At 42.7% G+C, this 25,087-nt stretch overlaps 1 protein-coding gene across 2 annotated transcripts in view; it reads left to right on the top strand.

Moving 5' to 3' along the window:
* Positions 1–25,087, top strand: part of LRRC2 (leucine rich repeat containing 2) — a 69,513-nt gene that overhangs the window by 39,325 nt on the left and 5,101 nt on the right. For both annotated transcript variants that reach the window (XM_035099800.2, XM_060280112.1), the window contains 4 exons: positions 4,175–4,311; positions 18,543–18,688; positions 20,541–20,696; positions 22,778–22,914. In XM_035099800.2, the coding sequence (XP_034955691.1) occupies positions 4,175–4,311; positions 18,543–18,688; positions 20,541–20,696; positions 22,778–22,914 (576 nt within the window). The remainder of the gene's footprint in view (positions 1–4,174; positions 4,312–18,542; positions 18,689–20,540; positions 20,697–22,777; positions 22,915–25,087) is intronic.

Below are 25,087 nucleotides of genomic sequence, written 5' to 3' on the forward strand. Positions count from 1 at the left end.
ATGATTTCCTACTTTTATGCCTTTGATTTCTTTATCTTCTCTTAATGCTCTTAAAAGAGTTTCCAGTGCTGATATTCCATGAAATACTGTCGAACGCCTTTTCAGCATCTACAAGTAACATTACTATTTTTTACTCGGATTCATTTCTACATAGTCTAGTAAATCAATAATTATTCTAGTATTGTCTTTTATTTGTCTTTCAGGTAAAAACCCAGCCTGATCTTTCCCTATAACTCTTTTTAGAATGTTTTTCATCCTGTTTGCCAATACCCCAGTAAAAATTTTGTAATCTATATTTAACAACGAAAGTAGGTAAAAGTTATTATCTGCAAGTTGTTTATTGATTTCTGAGTCATAAGCCACTGTATCCATTATTATGGTGGCACCACCCTTGTCTGCTGTTTTCTAGATATGTTATGTTTAATAGGAATATGGCGTTTTTCAAGTTTATCAAGAACTTTTAATATCTCATGCTGAAAAGCTTCTATCCTGAAGTCCTGATTCTGAGGAATGAAAGATGATTTTATTTTGAATGGAGTGGAGATGTTTGTAGATTCGGTCTTCGACTGAAACATGAGTCTTAGTTTAATTTGTTAAATCATTTTATAAAGGTCAATGTGGGTGTTCATGGGCGAGCATTTCTGAGTAGGGGGCAAAATTTAAGCCTAAATTTAGCACTTCTATCTCCCTGAGATAGCACTATCTTAAAATGAAACATAGTGATGCGGACTTATTGTTCTTTGGGATTTGGCAATTCGTTCCTAGGAAATACCGGTATAAAAAACAGGACATTTTAAAAAACACTAAAACAACAAGAAGCACGTTTAATATTTTTATTTAAAACATTACATCCGGTAGGATTAAATTCCAAATTCGATCTTTCAGTTTTTATTTGATTACAGCAATGGATATTGAGATGAGTATCTGTATGGGATGTAAGTATTCCAAACATCATCAGTTTAGTTTTATTACAGCAAAAGCCAGCAATACAAAATACCATAATTCCAAACAAAAAATCAGCAATAACATCACCGGAAGCAAAACAATTACACAGAATGAATTTGCAATATATTATTCAAATAGAAGAGATTTACGTTTCTTAATAGCTAAAGTGCAGAATTTGGCCACATCATATGATACTGGACTTGAGGAATCTTCCAGAAGGAATTTTTGTAAAATTTCGGGGGAGAATTCCAAATAATATTTTAAGGGTTTAAATTTTGACAAAAGGGGTAAAATAAGTCCAGCTCGTTCTTCACTGTAAAATTCACAAAATAAAAGAATGTGAGTGACAGATTCTACCTTATTGGACATGCAAGGGCAAAGGTGATAGTATTGATAGTTTCATTTCCATCCTCTCCTCCGTTTCTCCTCCTCCTTGTTAATGTAAAATACATGCTAAAAAGCCCACAATAAGAGTATATATATTTGTAATCAAACATGGCTACCTTGCTAAGCTAATCAGTTCTTTATGTTTAAGCCAAGAATTTTTTTTCTATAACGACATGTAAGTATATAATTATGAACCTTTGTATTAATTTTGTATTTAATTGTATTTAAGTGAACATTTAGAAATGTATTATGATGATTCTAATGAGATTTTATTTGGATTATTATTAGTTAGCATAATAGATACATTAATGGCTCGAGACTACTGAGGAAGCCCAGAGAACTGTGCTCAGGGAGTGGGCTATCTGCCTACCCCAATAAATTGGCCCTGTCGGGGGCGAAATAGCAGCTCTTCAACTGCTGCTAGGGCAAAACGGGGATAGAACGCTGGCACCCTGTCTTCCACCTGCACTTCACAGCTACTGGGAACACCGTTGAATTTACCTACCTTTTTGAACGTACCTAAAAAACAAGAAAAAACAAAAATTGAGTCAAGAAGTTGTAAGAACTTAGTAAAATCTGACACTGCAAGTTCACTTTATTTTAAATAGCTTATAAGTTTTCATGGCACTTTGTAAGTACTTGTCTTATTCTCACAAACTTGATAAATGGTGAAAAATTGTTTTTGAACAAGAATTTTAATTGTGTGAATAATTGTCGCCTGTGTGCTGTACGGGTTGCACAATCACTTTAGTTGGCATCTTATCCTCTTTCCATCACTGGGCAAGTCTTGTCAAATCCTTTGGCATATCTGCACCTAAAATTCCTAAGAGAAAGGCTTCTGGTCTTTTGACAAAAGTTATTTTAAACATTTTTTTTTTAAAAAAACCCCATTACATATCATTACCCAGAATTCCTTTATCGTTTTACAATTCTACCACATATGATATAAGGTGCCCTCTTTTTCCTTACATTGCCAACAGACATTTGAGTTAGTCCTATACATTTTTGCTAACTTACTGGAGGGAATATCCCCTGTCTGAAACTTGGAGAGCTTTCTGCCAGTGCAGATCATGCTGAATTAGAGAGACCAATGGCCTGACTCACTATAAGGCAGCTTCCTATGTTCTGATGGGGCCGGCTCTGCCATTAGGCAAAGTGGTCCACCTCAGACAGCATATTTTGTATGCAGTGAAAAGGCAGCAAAGAGTTACCTGCTTAATTTGTTGTTATGTTTTCTTCGTCAGGGAAAGAGAGATGTGCATGTGGGATTTCCTGCCTCAGGTGCCAGAATAACTTGGCTGGTCTTGGGTACTAAGCACCTTGATTTTGGAGGAGGGGATGCCATTTTACTACTTTGCTTCAGGCAGCAAAATATCTTCAGAAGCCACTCCTGTAATGGGGCAAGGGACCAAAAGGGGATTTTCCACTCTAGAATCAAGTCACTTCTTCTGCCTCACCTCTGCCTTTGGCCCTTTATAGAATTGGATCTTCATGGAATAGATAGTTCTTGGTCATAATTTAGTCCTTCACTTCATTATAGTTGCCCCAGTCCCCTGTCAGAGCCAGGGATGTTTAGCGCTTGCACAGCCTCGTGAAATATGCTTCCTTTTATAGCCGTAGTGACCCGAATTTCTTCTTCTTCCTCTTCTTCTTCTTCTTCTTCTTCTTCTTCTTCTTCTTCTTCCTCTTCTTCTTCTTCTTCTTCTTCTTCTTCTTCTTCTTCTTCTTCTTCTTCTTCTTCTTCTTCTTCTTCTCCTCCTCCTCCTCCTCCTCCTCCTCCTCCTCCTCCTCCTATAAAACCTTACAATTTCCCACAGCCCCAGAATATGGTTTGCCTTATCACATAGCAGAAAAGAGAGAATACCAGGCTTTTATATTCCCTCCTTTTTGCTAGTCTCTTCTGTAGTTTTTCTAGATGGCTACAGCAGGCTGCAGATGTTGGGTTGGTGGAGCATCAAATGTTGCCTCTGTGAATTATGGAGTATAACAGTCAAGAGATGCATGGCATGTTGGACGATGGCTGGGGAGATCTGAGCACACCGGATTCAAATCCCCATTCATACCTGAAACTCAGGAGGTGTCCTTGGGCCTTTCACTTTCCCTCTTCTGAACTAATTTAGCTCATTCCGGGATAGTTGTTTGTATCATCTTGAGCTCCTCAGTGCAAAGGCATTGTGGAAAGGCAGACAGACAGACAGATCAATAATTCAAAATTAACATACACTTGTCATATTCTCCAACACTAGAGAGAATTGTGCTATCGTGCAGTTGTCTTTTATGAGAAATGATCTTTTAAAAAAACAAACAAACAAAAACATTCTCAACCCACTAAGAATATATATATATATATATATATATATATATATATATATATATAGTGTCAAGCACCATTTTATAATTAACATATTTATTATCTTAAAAGAGGTATTCCCTTCTATTAGAGAATGGAGAATCCTTCATTTAAGATAATGTTTGTATTGTGTTTAATCTAAAAGTGTAATATAAACACGTGCATCACTTTTTCTTTAGAACTATTCCCTCACATGGAAATGTGTACTTTTAAACCGTTAATTAATTAATGCAATTTATCAGCAAATGCATTAGGCTGCCCTAATTCCTCCCTCTCCCCCTTCATGAAATCATATCGGGTCTGTTTTCCCTGTCTGTATTTATGATGGCTCATCCAGTTTTCTAGTTGCTCTGTTGCTTTTCTCTGGGAAAACTCACTCCGTACCACTGAATTAGAAAACTGCTTGGCCCCGTGTTTTCCAGGGGCCTCTTCTTGTTACCGTAGTCATTGGAATTACTGCACAGCTGATCTTGGCTCACTTTATTTTGACAGGTTGCTTAAAAAACCTGCAGGAGCTCAATGTGAGTTTTAATCGCTTGAAGGCTGTCCCTCCAGAATTGGGAGACTGTGAGAACCTGCAAAGACTTGATTTGTCTGGAAATCTAGAACTAGCAGAACTCCCGTTTGAAGTAAGATTTTTGACCTCATTTTGGTAATCAGTTTGGGTGGTGAGATGATGATGATGATATTTTAAAAACCCATGTGACAAAATTGACTTTCGCAAGTGTAGTTCACGGCACAAAAGTGTTTTAATGGCAGTTTTAGAATCCATAAAACTGAAAAGCCTAGTTGCTGGAAGAGTAGGTCAGAACAGATGAGTGTCTGTTTTTATATATGACATGATATGGCTCTCATTGCGCTAGTGAAAAGGAGAGCAAAACCATGCCAGGAGGTACTTTGTACTAGGCTAATAATAGTGTAATGGGTGTCTGCCAAGAAAAACAAAATTATGCAGACAGCTGGATGCATGCAATCTACTACTGCTTAGGCGTGGCCTATTAAAAGCACATGGCCAGGTTCCAAGGCTGCCATCCACAGCAAAACCTAAAATATTTGGCAGAGGTTCAGACATTTATGTCTGTGGTCCAGCTAAGATCATTCTACAAAATACGGATACATCTCACCATGGAACATTCAGCTCTGTGACAAGATTAGGTGTGCATGTTTAATAGAAGGGGAAGGGATTGATCATTGTCTGGTGTCACATCCATGAGGGAGTGTAAAATGCACAGGAATAAAAAGGATTTGCATGTAGAGAGGCCTTGAAGGGCCAATGCCTATCAGGAGAGGAAGGACTGAACCACATGGACCAACAGTTTGATTTTATACAAGGAAGATAGATGCATCCATGCAGAGCAAAAGTAGATGAGAAATCAGAGGTATCAAATTTGCAGATCTCCAACATCACACTTGGTATACGCACTTGGTATTTGTGTATCAAACATTGGAAATTTGTTTAAAGACTGACATCTTAAATACCCTTCTTAATACAGTATACCGGTATTCCTAAAATTTACTGTGGAATAATTGGTCATTTAGACTTATGTTGACATTTGCAGATGCTGGGAGGTGTGAGAGATAGTCAATCCTGGCGTTATGTGCATTTAATTTACCGGTATCTGGGTTTGCACTTCTGTATCATGTTTCCTTTGGAGCGAATCCCGTCCCATCTTTGTTGAACCCATATTCCCATTGCTTCCATGAAGAGGGAAGGAAGGGTCACATATTTTCACTTGCCCCTGCAATGTTTGCCAAAAGTCTGTCAATCTAAGGAAAGCAGCAGCTGTGTTCTTTTTCTGGGGGAAGGGTGTGGTTGGGGGGCAGATATTGGCATAGCATATAATTCCCAATATTAGCAGGAGGGTGTGAAAATGGAAAGGGCAGGTGGTGAGGTGTCAGTTGTCAGAGGAGATTTGTGGAAGCATTAGCACTGCATGAGCTTCTATAAATGTTTGGGAGACGCTAGGGCTACAATCCCATGGACCACAGATTGGGGGGGGGGCTAAGGCTCAGGGGCCAGATCTGGCCCTCAGGACTCTCCCAGGCCATAAGCCTCCTGAGACACACCCCTTGCCTCTCTAGCCCTGCTTCCCATGCTCCTTGGGGTTTTTTGCCATGCATGCTGATGATTCTTGCTTTCCTGGAAGAAGAACACAGAGGAAGGTGTAAGCATGAAGAAGATAGCTATTAAGTTCTTATTTAATATACAAGGCCAGATCACTTACTTTGTAGGCCCAGAACAAGAGGCTGTCTATTGAGGAAGAGGTTAATGCACAACTGCCCAGGAAAACAACAACAACAAGAACAACAACAACAACAACAACAACAAGAAGAAGAAACTAAAGGGTGGAGCCTTAGCCTCAGCCCACAGCTAGAGACAATGCTTATCAGAGGGGCAGACAGGGCTCATAAACCTGGGAAGCTGGCTCATCTAGGAGAAGGAAGACTCTGATCCTAAACCTCTCTTACCTTGTGGGATATCTTTGGGAGAAGAAAAAGCTAAGGAGTAAACCCTACATGAATCCGGAGTGGAGTCCCTAAGGTGGTTGGACGGCACCTCCTTCCAGCAACTCCTGCAGCCAAGCTGCTTCCCCTGGGACCACATTAGTGAGGCTTAGAGAGGCATCTTGGTTTCTGGGCAACCCAGGACCTCCATACGCACTGCCCAGGCTTGCAGAACCTGGAAGACTGTCCAGAAGAGAACACGGCTCTCAACCTGAAAGAGCAATTCACCCCTTACCTCAGAGGAAGCACTCAAAGTGGGTCCTAATTCTGAGTAGACAGGTGTAGGGTTGTATATAGGCAAATGGGTGTGATGCTGAAGGGTCCATTTCAACAGTTCCTTGTCAAATTTTTGCAATTCCTATAATGGAATTCTGAATGTATTCTTTCCAATACCTGTGTGAATCAGCCGTGTTCATTAGCCTTTCACACCACCTACCTTTTTTATTTATGGCAGGCATGTTAGAGTTGAAGTTCCTGATCTGGACCTTGTGCAGAGTAGAAATGAATGCTCTCTACTACGAAAAAAGAGATCCAAAAGGTTTGATGGCAAAACTGTCTAAAACTAGTTACAGAATAAAACATTGCAAAAATACAAAGTAACACATTGCACTTAAACAAGCTGGCAATACAGTCCAGTCTTCTTTAAGTCCTAATACAGTCCATGAACTTTCTTCTCTCTGGTCCCAGAGAGAGATCCTATGCAAGCAACTTGTTTGCTCAGGATAGCTGAGCTGAGCCACAACTGCTGCTGCCTCCAATGGCCTGCTGAGATGATGGGTATTCGGGTTTCCCAGGGATGAGTCATCACTTAGCACACACTGGGGATACTGCTGTAACACACCCTGGCCCCTTGTGGCGAAAGACAACTAAGAAATGATGATGTTGGTGATGCACTTAAAATAGTTGATAGTGTCCATTAGGAGCAGAGGGAACCAACCTGAACCAGAAATCTAAATCTTAGGCCTGAACAATCTGAGACTCACCAGACCAAGCTCCGTCTATCTATGCCCTCTGGGCTTGTTCCCCCCAGCATTAAAAAACCAGTCATGGAGGGCTTTTTCTCACTTCCTTGTAATGTCCAAGTTGGCCAAATTTCAAGGAGCAGTCAGGAGCACATCTCCAAGTGCTAATTTTCAATATCAACAAAGGCAAATGGAAACGAAAAAGATATTTAGAAAAAGTTTGCTCAGTGTGAAGATTTATTGGATCGATTGCTTCCCTGGCCCCATTCTTTCGGGACTGTCAAGGAGCAGCTCTAGTTACGCATATCTATGGGGAAAACTGTGCCACCCTCATAAAAGAATTCTATTCCAGTCAGGAATCTGCTTACTTAACAATGGGATTATTTCTTCTTCTTCTTCCCAATAAATGTCAAACTTTGGCTAGTATCATCCAGAGGGTTTCTTTCAGTCCCAACAACCATACAAGTATAAAAGTTGGAATGAAAGTTCATCATCACAGGTTATATTCAAAAGGCACAATGCTGCTTTATGGCAAACCTGATCTGCTATTAGCTGAAGGATAAAAAAGTAGCTTTCCCAGTTGTGAATATATGATTCAGTAATGCTACATGTAAGCAATTGCCATTCTGCTACACCAGCATCCATCAAACAGGCAGATAACATCTCCAACGTATCAGTCATTGAAATGTTGCTGCTATAATAGCACATTGCCAAAGATCAGTGTCTTTTAGCTATGCCTTAACATTTACCTCCCATCTTTTCCCTTGACATTTATTTAGCACCTGCCATTGCTATCCTATTCCAGGGCTCCATTTCACTGATATTATCTTTGAAAATGTTCTCAATATTTTCCACCCTGAAGTGAACAATCACTGATTTTTTTCCCCTCTGAGAGGAGAAAGCAGCTAACTAGTGTTTTATAGTTTGCAACATACCGGTAACTGTATCTTTTTTGGAGTAAGAGGTGTGTGTGTGTGGGGGGTTATATTTCTCAAATATGAATGTTTGCAAATAAAATTACCTCTGTAAGAACTTCTTGCTTTATGTTTCAGAAAGGTTTTCTTTTTTTAATGGCAGTTTATGTCAAATGAAACAATAGCTTACATTGCAGTAGTTCCTAGTTACATCAAAATATTGTTCTTCTCGTTGTTGTTTAGCAGTCTGGTTCACTGGGAAAACAATTCTGGATTGGCTGGTTCTGCAGCCTGCAGAAAAGACACTGAGAAAAAGCAGCAAAAAAATAATAATAATGAAATTATTGGCAGGCCCTGACATCTAATGCTTCATGGGTGGGCTAAAATCATTCCTGCTTACTTTGTCTGTTACATTTATTTATGTACAGTATTACTAGAGTATCCATGGTCGATCTGTGTCCTTTAAATTTGCAAAGCAAATATGCATACCCAGGAAGAACCACTTAATAGTTAAGGCACAACAAATCTATGTTAGGTGATTCTTAGTAGGCCTATACATGTTTGCTTAAGAGCATAAGGAGTGCTTTGTTGAATTAGACCAGTGTCCCTTTAATCCAGCATTCTTTGCAAGAAACAGCATTTGCTACATGATCCACAGCAGCCTATCTCCTGCTAATCCCTGATTTAAACCTTGTGTCGGCTGTTTATCAGTGGCTTTCCTCGCAGGCTCTAACAGTGTTGGACACAAGGATAATTCACTCATATAAAAATGTGTCTGGGCCTTACTTGGGGCCAGCTCAGTCATTACAGACCCAGATGGAAGTGGCCAAAAATTGTTACCCGGAGCCAGCACTCCACATAATGGCTTTAAACAGTTCAAAGCCACTTTCCACCTTTCCCTGCCTAATTGGGAGGATTCCCTTTAAGCCAGCATTGCAAAGTCTTGCCAGCTTTTGGTACTGGCATGGAGAATCTCTGTGCAATCATGTCAAAAAATGAGGGAAATGGCTTTCAAATATTTCAGCCTCTGTGTGGAGTGAAGCTTGTTGTTTGGTCTTTGCTCTTCTTTGCTTGGATGGGGGTTGATTCTAGCTATCATTTAGCTTGGATTTTTTTTTGTTATCTCTGTTTTAATTCTAATTTTATCAAAATATCATTGCCAATCCATTGAAAAAATTGTCAATTATTGTCAATCTATTGCATTTCAATATATTTTTGTTTTATCCTCCTGCTTCCCCACCCCCACCCCCCAGCACCAGTCTTTCTAGTTTTGACTGAAAAAGGCATTTCTGGGGGATGTGGACTTTACTGCCCCTAAATGCTTCCTGCTCTGTGCAGTGTGGCATAAGCGATGAATTGCCCCCTAATTGCTCTGCACAATCAGGGCTTTTACTGCTACTTTATTCAACTCCCCCCACTTTTTTTTTATAAAAAAAATATGAACTAGCAATATTTCACCAAAAAAAAAGATTGAGAGAAAATTCGCAATTAACCCTCTCTACGCAGAAAACGGGAACTGAGTTGATTCATCATTAACACCATGCCATACCATGTTGATCAGGAAGCAATTAGAACCAGGAACTGCAAGGAAACTGCTTATACAGTAGACCCGCAATGTACTCTGGGGCAGAGGTGAATTTAGGGGAGCACGACTGGTTTGGTTACACTGGGTGCAGAGCCTCAGGGACAAACAACTATTATTCAGAATGGAAATAAGGGAGGCGAGGATGGCAAATTACGGCATTGCACAGGGCGCTGCTGAAATTTGGGACCTCTGCACCCGCCACTTGTGGGGGTTACATTTCAGAGATCATGGAGATCATGCCTAAATCCAAAATCCTGTCTAGTTAAAACCCATTGGGTTTAAGGGCAGGTGGGATTGCAGAAGTCATTTTCCCTAGAACCCCATGCCCTTTCTGCCCCTTACTTTTTAATTTTTATATTTTTGCCACATACGTAAATCTGAATGTGCACAAGCTAAATGCATGTAAGTTGTGGGCTTCCTGTAATTTATATTGCTGGGGGACTTTTGCAGAGCTTTAGCTGGGGCTCTTTGCATCTGTTGTGACAGGGTGGGCGTGCCTAGGATCTAGGGAGCCATCTCATCCCACAAAACCTTGCTAAGAGGCAGGGGCGTAGGAAGATAGGGGCGGTGGGGGCTCCAAGGGGCACCATTGCGGGCGCCCGCCCCACCCCCCAAACGCACGCCCCGCCCCGCCCCGCCCCTGGAACGCGTGTCACGCCCCTCCGGGAGGCGCACCACACGCCCGGAATGCACGCCATGACCCTCCGGGAGCCCCACCCCCAGAACAGGCGCCAGCCCCGCCCCCACCCCCGGTGCCGGAGCATGAAGCTCCGCCACTGCTAAGAGGAGGGGCCATATTGTTACATAGCTCCAATGAAAATCCTCCCCCAAGTTCTATGGTTTAAATACAACAGGTAACAGGGTCACTTATATTTCAAAATTAACAGTTCGAACCCAGTGCAGGGCCTTTATGTTAGCCTGACTGAACATTTTCCTCTCAGCTTTTTTCAAGATTATTTAAACATCCCCAGAACCACTGCGCATGAATGTGCCGGACACAGTAGAACGTATTCTTTTCTACTGTGCATTGTACAACCAGCTACTCAAACGTGCGCTATCCCCTTTTTTGGGTAGTCCAACATCATGGCACAATGAAACTATCAGATTCTATCTGTCTGACATTAACCCGGAAGTAACTGCAAGGGTGGCTGAGTTTTTGTCAATAGTTTCTCTTAGAGTGGTGATTGGCACCATTTAGCGAGAAGAAACTCCAATGAAAATCCACATTATTACATATTTTTACATGGCTGTTTATTTGTATATATTTTAAAATTTTATATATGGATGTTTTATGATGGCCTATACTTGCAATGCCTACTAAAGGTTTGGCGAAGTCAGTATTGTTACATAGTGCCTTTCTTCAGATTGACATCACATTACATATATTACATACAAAACATACATCACATATCTCACCTTCACCACCCCTTCCACCTACCTACCAACAACTTACCTCGGGTTAAGTACGCTTCAGGTTGAGTACTCCACGGACCTGTCTGGAATGGATTAATCCGCTTTCCATTACTTTCAATGGGAAAGTTCGCTTCAGGTTAAGTACGCTTTAGGTTAAGTACGGACTTCCAGAACCAATTACACTCATACCTTGGGTTAAGTACACTTCAGGTTGAGTACTCCGTGGACCTGTCTGGAACGGATTAATCCACTTTCCATTACTTTCAATGGGAAAGTTCGCTTCAGATTAAGTACGCTTCAGTTTAAGTACTCCACGGACCCGTCTGGAACGGATTAATCCACTTTCCATTACTTTCAATGGGAAAGTTCGCTTCAGGTTAAGTACGCTTCAGTTTAAGTACTCCACGGACCCGTCTGGAACGGATTAATCCACTTTCCATTACTTTCAATGGGAAAGTTCGCTTCAGGTTAAGTACGCTTCAGTTTAAGTACTCCACGGACCCGTCTGGAACGGACTAATCCACTTTCCATTACTTTCAATGGGAAAGTTCGCTTCAGGTTAAGTACGTTTCAGTTTAAGTACAGACTTCTGGAACCAATTGTGTTTGTAAACTGAGGTACCACTGTATTATGAAGACAGCAGGCAGTGTAGGGATGATGGATTGGCTCAAGGGCAGCCAGTGCCAGAGGAGGATTGGCCTGGTAATGGCAGCATGCAGCCTTGAGGATGGGGGTGGGTGGGTGGGGGCAGGCGATCTGCTGCCTCCCCTGATCTACTCCTTGAGCCATGATGCTGATCTTGGATCCTGGTTTGGCTGGCCCTGTGCAGGTTCCAGCTTTTTGGAATATGGCACATGAGTTGAATTTAATTGACTATACAGCTTTGTTTCAGAGAGGTAGCCAAGAACTAAAAGGATCACAGACCTCTGCATTCCGACATGCTACGAAATGGGCAGTTCACGCTAAAACTACAAGCAGGTGACCTTATCAGCGGATCCTTTTCAATGACAAAAAAATAAATAAATAAAGCAGGACTGAAAATGCACCCATTAATCAAACAACTCTTTCCGTTCAGGGACGCGGCGTCCTTTTCTCTCAGCCAAAACTTTCGCTGCCAGAGAGTTGGGAAGCAAAGCAACGGGGGTCTTCAGGAATGTTGCACAGGCTATATTTTAAAGCAGAATGATTAAGATAAGCAGAAATATAGGTCGTTTGTCAAATAAAGATGACAATTTTGATTAAAAATGAGGACAGCAGTAATGGCGGCTGGGTAGTTTGACTGTCAAATGTGGTATAAAATGAAGCTTGCACAAAGCTTGCATTATAACTGATTCAGAGTTGGATAACAAAGTGCTTAAAAGGGGGGGGGGAATATAGAGGTGGCAAAATAAACTGCCGAGGTAAAATTGATAAGCTTGGTGCACTTGTTTAAAAATAAAATGTTACCGAAGGTGCAAAAACCCATCATTCTTCTAAAGGAAATAAAATGTACATGACTTCCTTTATTAAATATACTATTCAGCTGCCATAATTTCCTCTGTGTCCTATACCTCAGGGAATTGTTGTTAGCATTTCAGGGAAGGGGAAAAATGAAATAAAAACTCTGCTTGGCTTCCATGCCGTATAGAAGCCAGGCACAGTTTGTTAAATATAGCCCTACCTGAAAGAGCCCAGAGGAGGTGTTCTTTACACAGTATAATCAGAACCCCATATATATTCTGAGGCACAACTAACCCAAGTTTCTTCTCGCCTGTGTTAGTCCATTTCTTCATATTTCTTTGTCACATTCCATTTCCAAGGGATTATGAAGTAGAAGGGAGGCACTCTTTGTGATATAAAACTAAGAAAATTGGGAAAAACAGACATCCCACAGTAGGTGTGTATATGCACCCTCCCAAGACAGACCATTTGTCCATCTAGCTCAGTATTATCAATACTGAGTGTCAATGCTCTCCAGGATTTCAGAGGGGGGGGGCACATTACCTGCCCTCCCTGAAGATGCCAGGGAATTGAACCACGGGCCTTCTGCACCTCCCTCAGGAGTTATATAACTAAAAACTTAAGACTAAAGACTTAGATTCAAGCTAGTCTTCTGTGTGTTCAGTTGGGTACATTAACATATGGGAACTGGACAAAGATGGCACCAGAAAGAAGCAAATAGCTCCCCCCCCCACTTATGCAGGAGTGCAGAACTTATCATACAAACTGGATGGCTTGTGTTGGTCCCCCAAGTCTCATCTTGTTGTTTCCAGGTTTGGCGGTCCCTTGGGCAACGTGCCCTAAGTGTACATCTCCAACGCCAAACACTTGTTTTGTCCTTTTGGACAATCCACACAACCACTTGGAGATGCCAAGGAAGGATTCCAGGTTGTCACTGCTGGTATGCTTGGAGGGGACAGGTGAACTTGCAACAGCAAAGATGCCGAGGAGCAGGGGAGGAGGCTCTGGAGACTGGCTTGGACCCAGAGAGGGCGTACGCAATGAATCCTGGCCTTGCTCATATGCCCTACCGTATGAGTAAAACGTTAGGGGGTGACATCTGACTCCAAGTAAGTTAGCAAAAATGTATAAGACAGGTACAAATATCTGTTGGAAATGTAAAGAAAAGGAAGCCACATTTTATCATATGTGGTGGTCTTGTAAGGTAATAAAAGCATTCTGGGAAATGATATATAATGAGATGGGGGGAAAGTTTAAATTAACTTTTGTAAACAAACAAACAAACCAGAGGTTTTTTTAATTAGGAATTATAAGTGCAGATATTCCAAAAGCCCAGCATCACCTAAAGCCACTGAACTGCTTTGGTGACAGAGGAAGCTCAGAGGGAGGGGAATAATATATGAACCTTAAGGCCAGCCCTCCTTCAGAACTACAAACGAAAATAACAATATAAGAATGTTACTGGTATTTGCATGCTTTATTGCTTTTGGGACAAAGTATGTCCCAGTCAGCAAAAACAAGACCTGGAGCTGACTGTAACTCAGATCATCAGCTTCTGAATTGATGCTTTTGAATTATGGTGCTGGAGGAGACTCTTGAGAGTCCCATGGACTGCAAGAAGATCAAACCTATCCATTCTGAAGGAAATCAGCCCTGAGTGTTCACTGGAAGGACAGATCCTGAAGCTGAGGCTCCAATACTTTGGCCACCTCATGAGAAGAAAAGACTCCCTGGAAAAGACCCTGATGTTGGGAAAGATTGAGGGCACAAGAAGAAGGGGACGACAGAGGACGAGATGGTTGGACAGTGTTCTCGAAGCTACTAACATGAGTTAGTAGATTCCGGCAATGCAAGGGGTTGGACAAGAAGATCCTTGTGTCCCCTTCCAATTCTCCAATTCTATGCCATCCCAACAACCTTCTCCTTCTTCTCATACCTACTGTATATGTATTTCATTTCCCAGCACTATCTGACAAGCTGTGATAGTGCGTTCCATGCTGCTAATTCAGAAAGCCTCAGACTTGAGGTGAGGTTGCTTATAGAAATGCTGTCTTTGGCACCCAAATGATTGCATGCACTGCAACAGAGATCACTTAAAAGGGGCAGAAGAGCAGCATCAAAATAAATTGTGAAGCAAGAAAAGATTTTGAATACCAGAGAGAAAGAAACAGGAACAAGCACCCATACTTACAGATCCCCTTTGTTGCTGTGGCACTCTGTTTCAGTCATTCTGCTCCCACCTCTGGGACTATTCCAGAAAACAGCTATTGTGGGAGAGGGACACTAGTATCAGACTAGCATCATCAGGGTTTCCAATTTCAAATCCATAAATCTCAGCCATAAAGCTTACAGGGTGACAAAGCTTATTACTCTCTTCCAGGCTAACCTGCCTCAGAGGGTTGTGATGACAAAAAAAGGGGGGGGAGGAGACACCTGAGTAATCATTCAGACCAATCAGTCAATTATCCAATATATTTCCCATGTACACCCTGTCTATTTAGTGAGTGTCTTATTAGTCGTGAAATATTATTCATGTCGTTACATCTTCATATTCACATTACATAATTTTTTTGCAGTCTAGCAGTTGGCCTGGGATGCTGAAATACTTGGCAGCTTCTGAAGGACATCATGACTGACCAGGCCTTTTTGAGATAGGAAAACAGGGATCTTCTTACAGGGGAGGAGGTGACAACTAGTCCACTGACATCTGCTTGACCTTTATATCCCTTTGCTGCTGATAAAAGTCCTTTTCTGCCGTTTGGCATTCAACTTGAAATAGCTCTGTGGCCATCTTGCTACAGAAGTCTCTTACTGCTTGCTTGCTTTCCCAGTTCGATATTCAGAGTTCATGACACAGCTCCACACACCCAGCAATTATGGGTGATTTTATTTTGTTTCTTGTTAAAATCAATGCCGTACCTATTGTTGGTAATTTGGACCTGTTGCTCACAAAGACAAGAGTTACTTCAGGATAATCAAAATGGCATAAGCAAACCACGTCTCTTAATTCTCAGTCTTAGCCCAGTATTTTCAAGGGTTGATTTATATACCACCGTCTTTGGTTGTTTTCTTTCTGCGTAAGAACTGCTCCCAGTAATCGGCATGGAGCGAGTTGAAATGTGATCCACTGGCACACAGGTACACTTTGAAATATTGCTGTGGTTCCAGAAATGGCTGCAAATGTTACTTGTGTGCTATTGGTCCATAGAGCACTTTCTGTATGGAACCTCTGGTCTCCATTTCCCATCAGCTCCAACCAATATGGCCAATGGCCGGAGGTGATGAGAACTGCCAAACTCCAACAACACTGGAGGGGCTACAGGTTCCCATCCATGCTGTCTACCATGTGATATGAACTATAAGTTTGATGACCAGCTTTGAGGAAAGGAGTCACCAATTAACTTGGCTCACAAGGAAGAGCGATTGTCACTCAGTTTGTACATCCCACACTTTCCATTCAGGTTAAAATGATACCTTGCTGGTCTCTCACCAACAGCCCTTCAAAACCATTTCAGTGCTTGTGAGAGTTAGTGACTGAGAGAAAAATTTATACAGCCATACTTTGGTTTTTGAACAGCTTCGTTCTCGAACGTTTTGCTTCTGAACACCACAAACCTGGAAGTGGGTGTTCCGGTTTGCAAACTATTTTTGGAAGCCGGACATCCGACGGGGCTTCTGTTGCTTGCGATTGGCTGCAGGAGCTTTCTGCAGCCAATCAGAAGCCACATTTTGGTTTCCAAACGTTTTGGGAGTAGAATGGACTTCCGGAATGGATCCTGTTTGACTTCCAAGGTACGACTGTACATGAATGTGAAGCAAACCTTTGCTTGGTGGGATCATTTCCTTCCCCACCTCCTGTGGGCCAACTTTGAGTGGTGGGGAGCATGGACGTAGCCAGGACTTTTGTTGGGGGGAGGTACTTTGATTAGGGTGGCAGAACCGACATGATTGGTCAGTTAAGTATTCTTATTGTTTTACTTGATCTGGGGAGGGGGGCAGCTGCCCCTCCCTGCCCTTCCTTGGCTATGCCCATGGTGGGAAGGATCACCTTGCTGCCAATTACCTGATCTTGTGAACCACCCCAAGATCTTTTGATGAAGGACAGTATATAAATCTAATAAATTTAATAATCATAATGACATGAAGTCACCTGTTTTCCTTTGCCCACATGGTTTGAAATCAAACTGGTGATCAACTGATGAGTGGCTTGCAAAGCCCAGTGTCCTTTCAAGAGCTGCAAGGGCACAGTGCAAATTTATATGTACACATTCAAATTTAGAAACAATTACTGTAATTTAAAAAGAAATGCAATGCTCTCAAACTCCAGCAAATCTGTTTTTAAATAGTACCCTGATTCCTGTAGGTGAGCAAGGCTGAGCTCTGCTATCTAATTATTTAGCAGTGTTATCTGGTGATGTGGGGGGGGGGGTAAGAAGACATCCCAGGGTGCACAACTTGGACTGAAAGAATCACATCACTGCAGAAAGGAAGCTCTGATTTCAGGACCACCTATGCTTGGAAAGGATGCAGGTGGCGCTGTGGTCTAAACCACAGAGCCTAGGGCTTGCTGATCAGAAGGTCGGCAGTTTGAATCCCCGTGACGGGGTGAGCTCCCGTTGTTGGGTCCCAGCTCCTGCCCACCTAGCAGTTTTAAAGCACGTCAAAGTGCAAGTAGATAAATAAGTAGGCGGAAAGGTAAACGGCATTTCCATGTGCTGCTCTGGTTCGCCAGAAGCGGCTTAGTCATGCTGGCCACATGACCCAGAAGCTGTCTACAGACAAACGTTGGCTTCCTCGGCCTATAGAGCGAGATGAGTGTGCAACCCCAGAGTCATCCGCGACTGAACCTAATGGTCAGGGGTACCTTTACCTTTACCTATGCTTGAAAAACAGGCTAAAATCTAGCAAGAATTGCTACTGGCAACTTCTGTTTATCTCAAAGGACTATTTGGATGAAATATATGGGAGTCAGACAGGAGTTACGCCAGGTAGAATAAAGGAATGGCACACAACATTGCTATGATGTTTCTTCCACAAGGGCTCATGGATTGTATCCCCATAAGCAAAAGAAGATGCTGTTTAAATTCTTTCCCATATTTCCCCTGCTTGTTTACTTTTATTATGCTTTTCCTAGGAAGCAGGATTAATTTGATTTCCTGGCTTTCAGGTGTCTTTTGCTCTCCAGGAAAACTGTTAGATTAAAGCAAAGCATCATCCTTTGCTGGTCTCCTAAAGAACTGGGGACATTAAAATTCTGATCCTTAATCCATTTCTTGAAAGCAAGCCTAACTGATTTTAATATAATGTGTGTGATCTAGGCAAAGTTAGGCTCTTTTATGTCCCACTGATTTCCATGAAAGAGAAAGTTAAGCACGTTTAATTAATATATGCAAGTGAGCAATTATCATTTTTTACCCTCTGGGGCATGTGAAGCTTAAATGTGTGTGCCTGTATCTGAGTCTTCCTAATTGTACTTTCAAATATTTGCAGTGCAAGTCCAACCCAGATTACTAGCTGTGGTGGCAGCTTTGTATGAAGTATCTCTCCTCTAGCTGCTACCATTGATTGGAGAATATTGGAGGATCCTAGAAAAAGGAAGGAGGTTTCTCATCTTCTTCAATGTTCCCTGAGCAGAATTGTGTGCAGAATTGTAGACCAAGGCTACAATCTTTTCCCACCAACTGGGGAGTGAATTCCATTGAAAATGGGTCTTACTAGTGAGTAGTAGTTACAGGATTGCACCCTTAGAGCAGCAGGCTGAGCAATATTTTAAGTTTCTAGCACTGCTTTAAAGTCAGGAAGAATGCATAGGGTGGTATTAAGTTTTACCCAGAGCACACCTATTGGAATTAGTGGGTCTAACTTTGTCATGTTCATTAATTTCAGTGGTTCTGAGTAAAGCTTAGTTGAATAACACCAATACAATTTTAATTCTTAGATACCTCTTTGTGCGTATTGGGGGGAGATGAAATCCCCAAGCTCCATAATTAAATGCATTCTTTCCTCACTGAATTCTTCATAATTGTTGAATTGTTTTACAGCTAAGTAACTTGAAAAGAGTGACCTTTGTCGATGTGTCAGCAAACAGTTTCCCCTCAATTCCAATATGTGTGCTCCGGATGTCGAGTTTGCAGTGGTTGGATATGAGCAGCAACAACCTAAAAGATCTCCCACAAGACATAGACAGGTAGTCCTTTATATTGCCTTTGAAATTAAGTTTGGTTATAACAAACAAAGCATTGACTGACTAGACTGTCTAAATTTGCAGAAGGTGTGGATTGGAAGGTTGTCTAACTCAGTGGTGGCTGGTGCCCATTAGCAAAAGGGAGGTAGACCACCAGTAAGTGGAGCCACAGTCAATGAGAGGCGGAGACAACAGATTCTGGTTCTTTCCCCATTCTCCCCACTGCTGAATTCTGCAAGTGGAACACTGAGACTAAGGACTTATCCACACCTTCATTTGCTCCACTGCTTTCCACTGGGGAAACCTGATCTTTAGTGCTGAATTGGCTTTTCTGTGGGTTGCCATTTGTTCTGATTTAGCACTAAAGAGCGAGTTTTCCGGGGAAAAGGGGCTGGGCAAAGGGAAAACTGCTCAGACCCGTGTCTGAAAAGTGTCGGTCAAGAAGGAAGCCTCTCAGATCCATGTTTCCTATGCATGGGATATAGTGTGGATGAGCCCTAAGAAGGAGGAAGCTGCCAGGCAGTGCCACTCCTTGAACTGGTAGCAAGTAAGAAGGCAGGCGACTTGGGGCTGGCTGAGGGTAGATAGAGGTTGGTGGGGTAGTGCTTCATTTGCCCTTGTAAACCAGCACCCACTGATCTAACGATCATTTGCGGTGGAAGCTATGAAACCTTGGATGTGCACAAATATTCTGGTCTATGAGCCTGAAGGATGGTGGCAGCTATGCCACATGTCTGCTGTCCTGCTTTGAAAGTACAGTCGTACCTCGGGTTGCGAACACCTCGGGTTACGAACAACCCGGGTTATGAACTGCGCAAACCCGGAAGTATTTTCGGCGCGCGCACGTGCGCAGAAGCACCGCACGCATTTGCGCAAAGCGCAAAAATAGTGAAAATAGCGCTTTGCGCATGTGCAAAACGGCGTTTTCGGGTTACGAACTTTTCGGGTTACGAACTGCGATCCGAAACGGATCGCATTCGTAACCCGAGGTACCACTGTAATTATGGTTAAGACTCTATAGTCATATTCAGGGGGGGAAAGAATGTGTGAAGGCTCAACTTGGGTCAGGGTCATGGCTTCACCAGCCCTGCCCACAATTTCCCCTCCTCACCCAACATGTTCAGCATGAATTTCAACAGAGAGGTTCTAAGGCAGGTACCCCCAAACTGCGGCCCTCCAGGTGTTTTGGCCTACAACTCCCACGATCCCTAGCTAACAGGGCCATTGGTCAGGGAAGATGGGAATTGTAGTCCAAAACATCTGGAGGGCCAAAGTTTGGGGATGCCTGTTCTAAGGGCATTCAGAATCTTCCCAGTTTCAGTCCTTGTGTTCTTTTGCATGCCTGAAGGAGGTTTATATCAGGGATGGGGAACCCGTGACCCTCCAAATATGGTTTGACTTCAGCTTCCATCTGGCCCAGCTAGCATAGATTATGGCTTGGGATGGTGGGAGTTGAGTCTACCAACATCCTTGGTTTATAGTGTATTTAGCTTAGGGCTGTTTCTACACACTCTCACACAAACACCATTCTCCATCAGTTAATGCGAAAAGAAATTGCATCCCGAAATTATCAAATGGGAAATAAAATTTCAGTGACATTCTCATGGATGGAGGGCAGGAATTTTGCTACAACTGCCTTGCTCTTAGGGTGTTTGGCAGATGTTTTGTGAGTCCCTTTGCTTTCATTCTGCAAATCATCTTCCCAGTGGTCTGCTTTCTTCAGCTCTCCTTTCTTGAAAACCTTATCATTTTCTCATGGCCTGGCAAATACATAGGAAGTTTGCTAGTATATAAGCAAACATATCAGCTATGGTATTAATGCATTTAACTATGCAACTCTTATTGATCTCCCAAGGCTGGAAGAATTACAAACTCTTCTCCTGCAGAAAAACGAGCTTACTTATCTTCCACAAGTTTTGGTCAACATGTCGAAGCTCACTTTACTGGCAGTGAGTGGTGATAAGTTGGTTTCGATGCCCACAGCTATATGCGAGTCAACCACAGGTTTAAAGTAAGTAATCAATAACAACTTCAAAAAATGTTCTTCCTTTTCTCTTTCCTGGATCTATTCCTGGATGCAATCTAATCCTGCATTTTCTTCACATAATCTAACTCCCAACACACGGACAATATTACGTCCAGGTTACAAGGTGTCACAAACAGATAGCAGAAGAAGCATCTTGACAGATATGCTTGTAAAACAAGGGGGTGAGGGAATAAGGAAAACTCTTTTAGATACCCAAGAAACTATGTTCATGGCTTGCTGTTGGGGAATAGGAGCAATGAAGGGCACACACACACTGAACAATTTCCCCAACAATCCTTGCAACTGTAGTTTGCTAAAGGTGCTAGGAATTGTATTATGGTGAGTGGTAAGGATGGTGAATATGGTGATTATGGCACCTATTTTTCTAGAAAATAAGCACTGATCATGGATGTCAGGGGGACTCCCTACAGGGAGCCTCCCCCCATCATCCTGACCAGCACTTCGCCCAGCGAGAACAGTAGCAGCGGGTTAGGTGGGGGGAATGAGGAGTGGAGGAAAGGCTCAGCGAGGTATCAGAGCCCCTGCACTGCCCTAGCCAACAAGCAGAAGAGGGAGCACAGGCACTTCCGGTGCCCGAATTGAGGCGCGCACCCAAACGCAGGTTTAGAGGGCGGCGTTTCGGGGTGCCCAAGCTATTATGCTGGCCCCGGAGCTGAAGGATCAGATTCTACGAGTGACTAGGAGGTCATGTTTTCTGCTATCTCTGCACTGTAAATAGTATGCAGAATAAAACCCTTAAAGACAGAATGGACTGGAGCGTCTTTACTCGGGAGTAGCCGCAACAATCCCCTGACAATAACCATATTTGCAGATAAGATAAAGCTTCCTTTAGCCCAATTAATTCCGTAATAATCCATACTAACTGCCATGTTAGTATGGGACCCAGGTGGCGCTGTGGGTTAGAAGGTCGGCGGTTCGAATCCCTGCAACGGGGTGAGCTCCCGTTGCTCGGTCCCAGCTCCTGCCCACCTAGCAGTTCGAAAGCACATCAAAGTGCAAGTAGATAAATAGGGACCGCTCCGGCGGGAAGGTAAACGGCGTTTCCGTGCACTGCTCTGGTTCGCCAGAAGCAGCTTTGTCATGCTGGCCACATGACCCGGAAGCTGTCTGCGGACAAACGCTGGCTCCCTCGGCCTATAGAGCGAGATGAGCGCCACAACCCCCGAGTCGGACACGACTGGACCTGATGGTCAGGGGCCCCTTTACCTTTACCCCTTTAACTGCCATGTTAAACAAATTCAGGACAACCAACACAATCAGTGTGTGGGTGCAACCAGTATTGTGTGATCTCCACAATTAGAACATATCTAACTTCCCATGGTAAGCATAAGCTTGTCAGAGTTGGTCATGTTCTGCGCCTTGCTCTCTTTGGCAGCCGTTTTGGATTATGGCACCCCCAGCAGCTATTTTGTGATGATTACTCTCAGTACTCTCTCAAAATTCAAAATCTGCTCACTCCTTCTAAAAGGTTGCTGACCCCTGGTTTAAGGCCTTTGCTCTCAGAACCAGTCATTCTATCATGATCTCAAGGGGGTTAGTAGGGATCTAAATATTGAGCCATGGAAATTTGCCAGGAGGAGCAGTGCTCATGTACGAATCTGGTGTTTTCCTCCCTTCATAACTCTAGCTAACTCCCTTGAGTTAAAATATTTTTCATGGTTTCCCCTGCTTAAGATTGCTGTGCAAAATTGAACCGAGAGGGTGGAGTCAAAACTATTTTTATGCTCCTCAGGAGGTAGAAAACATGTCTTTCAATTCAATAATTAAGCATGTGCTCTCAGTCTTGCGCATGTCTGCCTCCACAAGGCTACTTCTGAATTAACGTTTATTCTAGCTAATTAGCATGAAAAGTGTGTGGCTTCTATGCCCACGAAAAGAGCAGCAAACGTTTGCCCATAGATAAATTGACTTTGCTCAGTAACCAAGCAGGAAGAACGGAAAATTTATAGGGCAATAAATCATTTGGCATATAGCAAGTTACAGTCTGCTCATGATAAGGAACATTATATAACCCTCTTCATGCTAATATTTCATTTTTTTTGCAGATTTATAAGCCTCAAGGATAACCCTCTTGAAACAACCTCATTTCAAGAGATTGACGAAATAACAGAAAGTGACCGTGATCGTGAGCTGTTTGAAAAAGAATTTATGAAAGCCTACCTTACAGACCTCAGAGAAAGAGGTACAGACATCTATCAATGAGATTGTAGCCTAATTTCCTTTTCATTTCAGTGTATTGAGATGCTAATTTCAACCTGATTTCTTCATCACATTAGGGAGGAAAGTTAGTCAATTATTCACTGCGATCCATGTGAGGTATTTCATAGAGGATCTGGAATCTGGCACAGAGTCAAAATCCCTGAGAATAGCCATTTAAAACACAACGCGAGTTTTTCAATCATCTTATGGAGGTGTGCTTGAAATCTGCAAGAAGTTCATATAAAAAGGAGAAGGCTGGGTGGAAGGAGAGAAGTAAATGAGTAAATGAGAGGTGTGTGGAAGGAGAGAAGTAAATGAATAATAGTCCCTAAAGCAGCTCTGCCCCATTATTGAAAAAACTCTTAGCCAACCATATAACCGTTCTTCTCTGAACTTAAGAAGAGCCTGCTGGATCAGGCCAATGGCCCACATCCTGTTCTTACCCAGATGCCTTCTGGGAAACCTGCAAGCAGGACCTGAGCACGGGACCTGACTACGGTTTCCAGCAACTGGCATTTTAGAAGCATCTCTGCCTCTAACCATGGAGGCAGAGAATAGTCATCATGGCTAGTACCCACTGATAGGCACGAATTTGTCCAATCCGCTTTTAAAGCGATCCAAGTTTAAGAATGTGCCAACAACTACAAAATTGTAGCTCATTAAGTTCATCTACCCCTTGCTCCACAAGGCCCCAATTATTTCCAAGAAAGCCAATTTTGTGTTAAACCATGTACAGTGGTACCTCTACTTACGAATAACTCTACTTACGAATGTTTCTACTTACGAATGGAGCTCCGTCCGCCATTTTGGATGCGGTTTAGATAGGATTTTTTCTACTTACGAATTTTTAGATAGGGTTGCTTCGACTTACGAATTTTTTCTCCCAATGCATTCCTATGGGATTCGACTTACAATTTTTTTCTACTTACGAATGTGCGTTCGGAACACATTAAATTCGTAAGTAGAGGTACCACTGTATAGAGCCTTGGCATAAACATATTTGCCTTGCTAGTAGTTATGTGTATAATTATTTCTCATATTATGTCCTGGAGCCAAAGAGTTTCTGAAGCTTCTTTCCCTAGTCTAGCACCAAGCCACGTGAAAAATGATTTTATTGATACAGTGGTACCTTGGTACTCAAACAAATTGGCTTGGATCCCGAACAAATTGGCTTCTGAACACTGCAAATCCGGAAGTGAATGTTCCAGTTTGTGAACATTTTTCAGAAGTCGAACATCCAACGTGGCTCCATGGCTTCTGATTGAGTGCAGGAAGCTCCTGCAGCCAATCGGAAGCTGCTCCTTGGTTTTTGAACTGTTTCAGGAGTCAAACAGACTCCCAGAATGGATTAAGTTCAAGAACCAAGGAACCACTCTGCTGCCATAATGGCCCAGCCCTCAGTGTAACTTATATTCAGGAATGCTGCATGTCAGAGTGACCTTGGGACTGCTGGATCTGCCCCTCACTTTCTCAAGAGTCCTCTGGATTAGGCTCCTTAACTATGCCAGCCTGGAACCTTATAGTTTCAATGGGAAGGGGGAATTCAAAAACTACCAATGAGAAAACAAATGGTGAAAAATGATCCCATCTCTTGCTTTGGCCAGTTGACAGAGCTTTGGATGTGATGGAATGTGAACTCTCCCTTGCATTTAGGCTTCCTCCAACAAATCCCACTGAATATTTGATCAAAACTAGCCCTCTTTTAGGTATGCGGGTGGCGCTGTGGTCTAAACCACTGAGCCTCTTGGGCTTGCCAATCAGAAGGTTGGCGGTTTGAATCCCCGCGATGGGGTGTGCTCCCATTGCTCGGTCCCTGCTTCTGTCAACCTAGCAGTTTGAAAGCACGCCAAAAAGTACAAGTAGATAAATAGGTACCGCTCCAGTGGGAAGGTAAACAGCATTTCCGTGTGCTGCTCTGGTTTCGCCAGAAACAGCTTAGTCATGCTGGCCACATGACCCAGAAAAACTGTCTGCGGACAAACGCCGGCTCCCTCCGTCTGTGAAGTGAGACGAGCATTGCAACCCCAGAGTCGTCTGCGACTGGACTTAACTGTCAGGGGTCCTTTACCTTTAACTTTTAGCCCTCTTTTACTTTCCATTCCATATAAACAAAATTCACAAGCCATGCATCTCAAACTAAGACTGTGAATAGATGG

The sequence above is a fragment of the Zootoca vivipara genome, chromosome 11 (genome assembly GCF_963506605.1).
Source record: "Zootoca vivipara chromosome 11, rZooViv1.1, whole genome shotgun sequence".
Classification (NCBI taxonomy): Eukaryota; Metazoa; Chordata; class Lepidosauria; order Squamata; family Lacertidae; genus Zootoca; species Zootoca vivipara.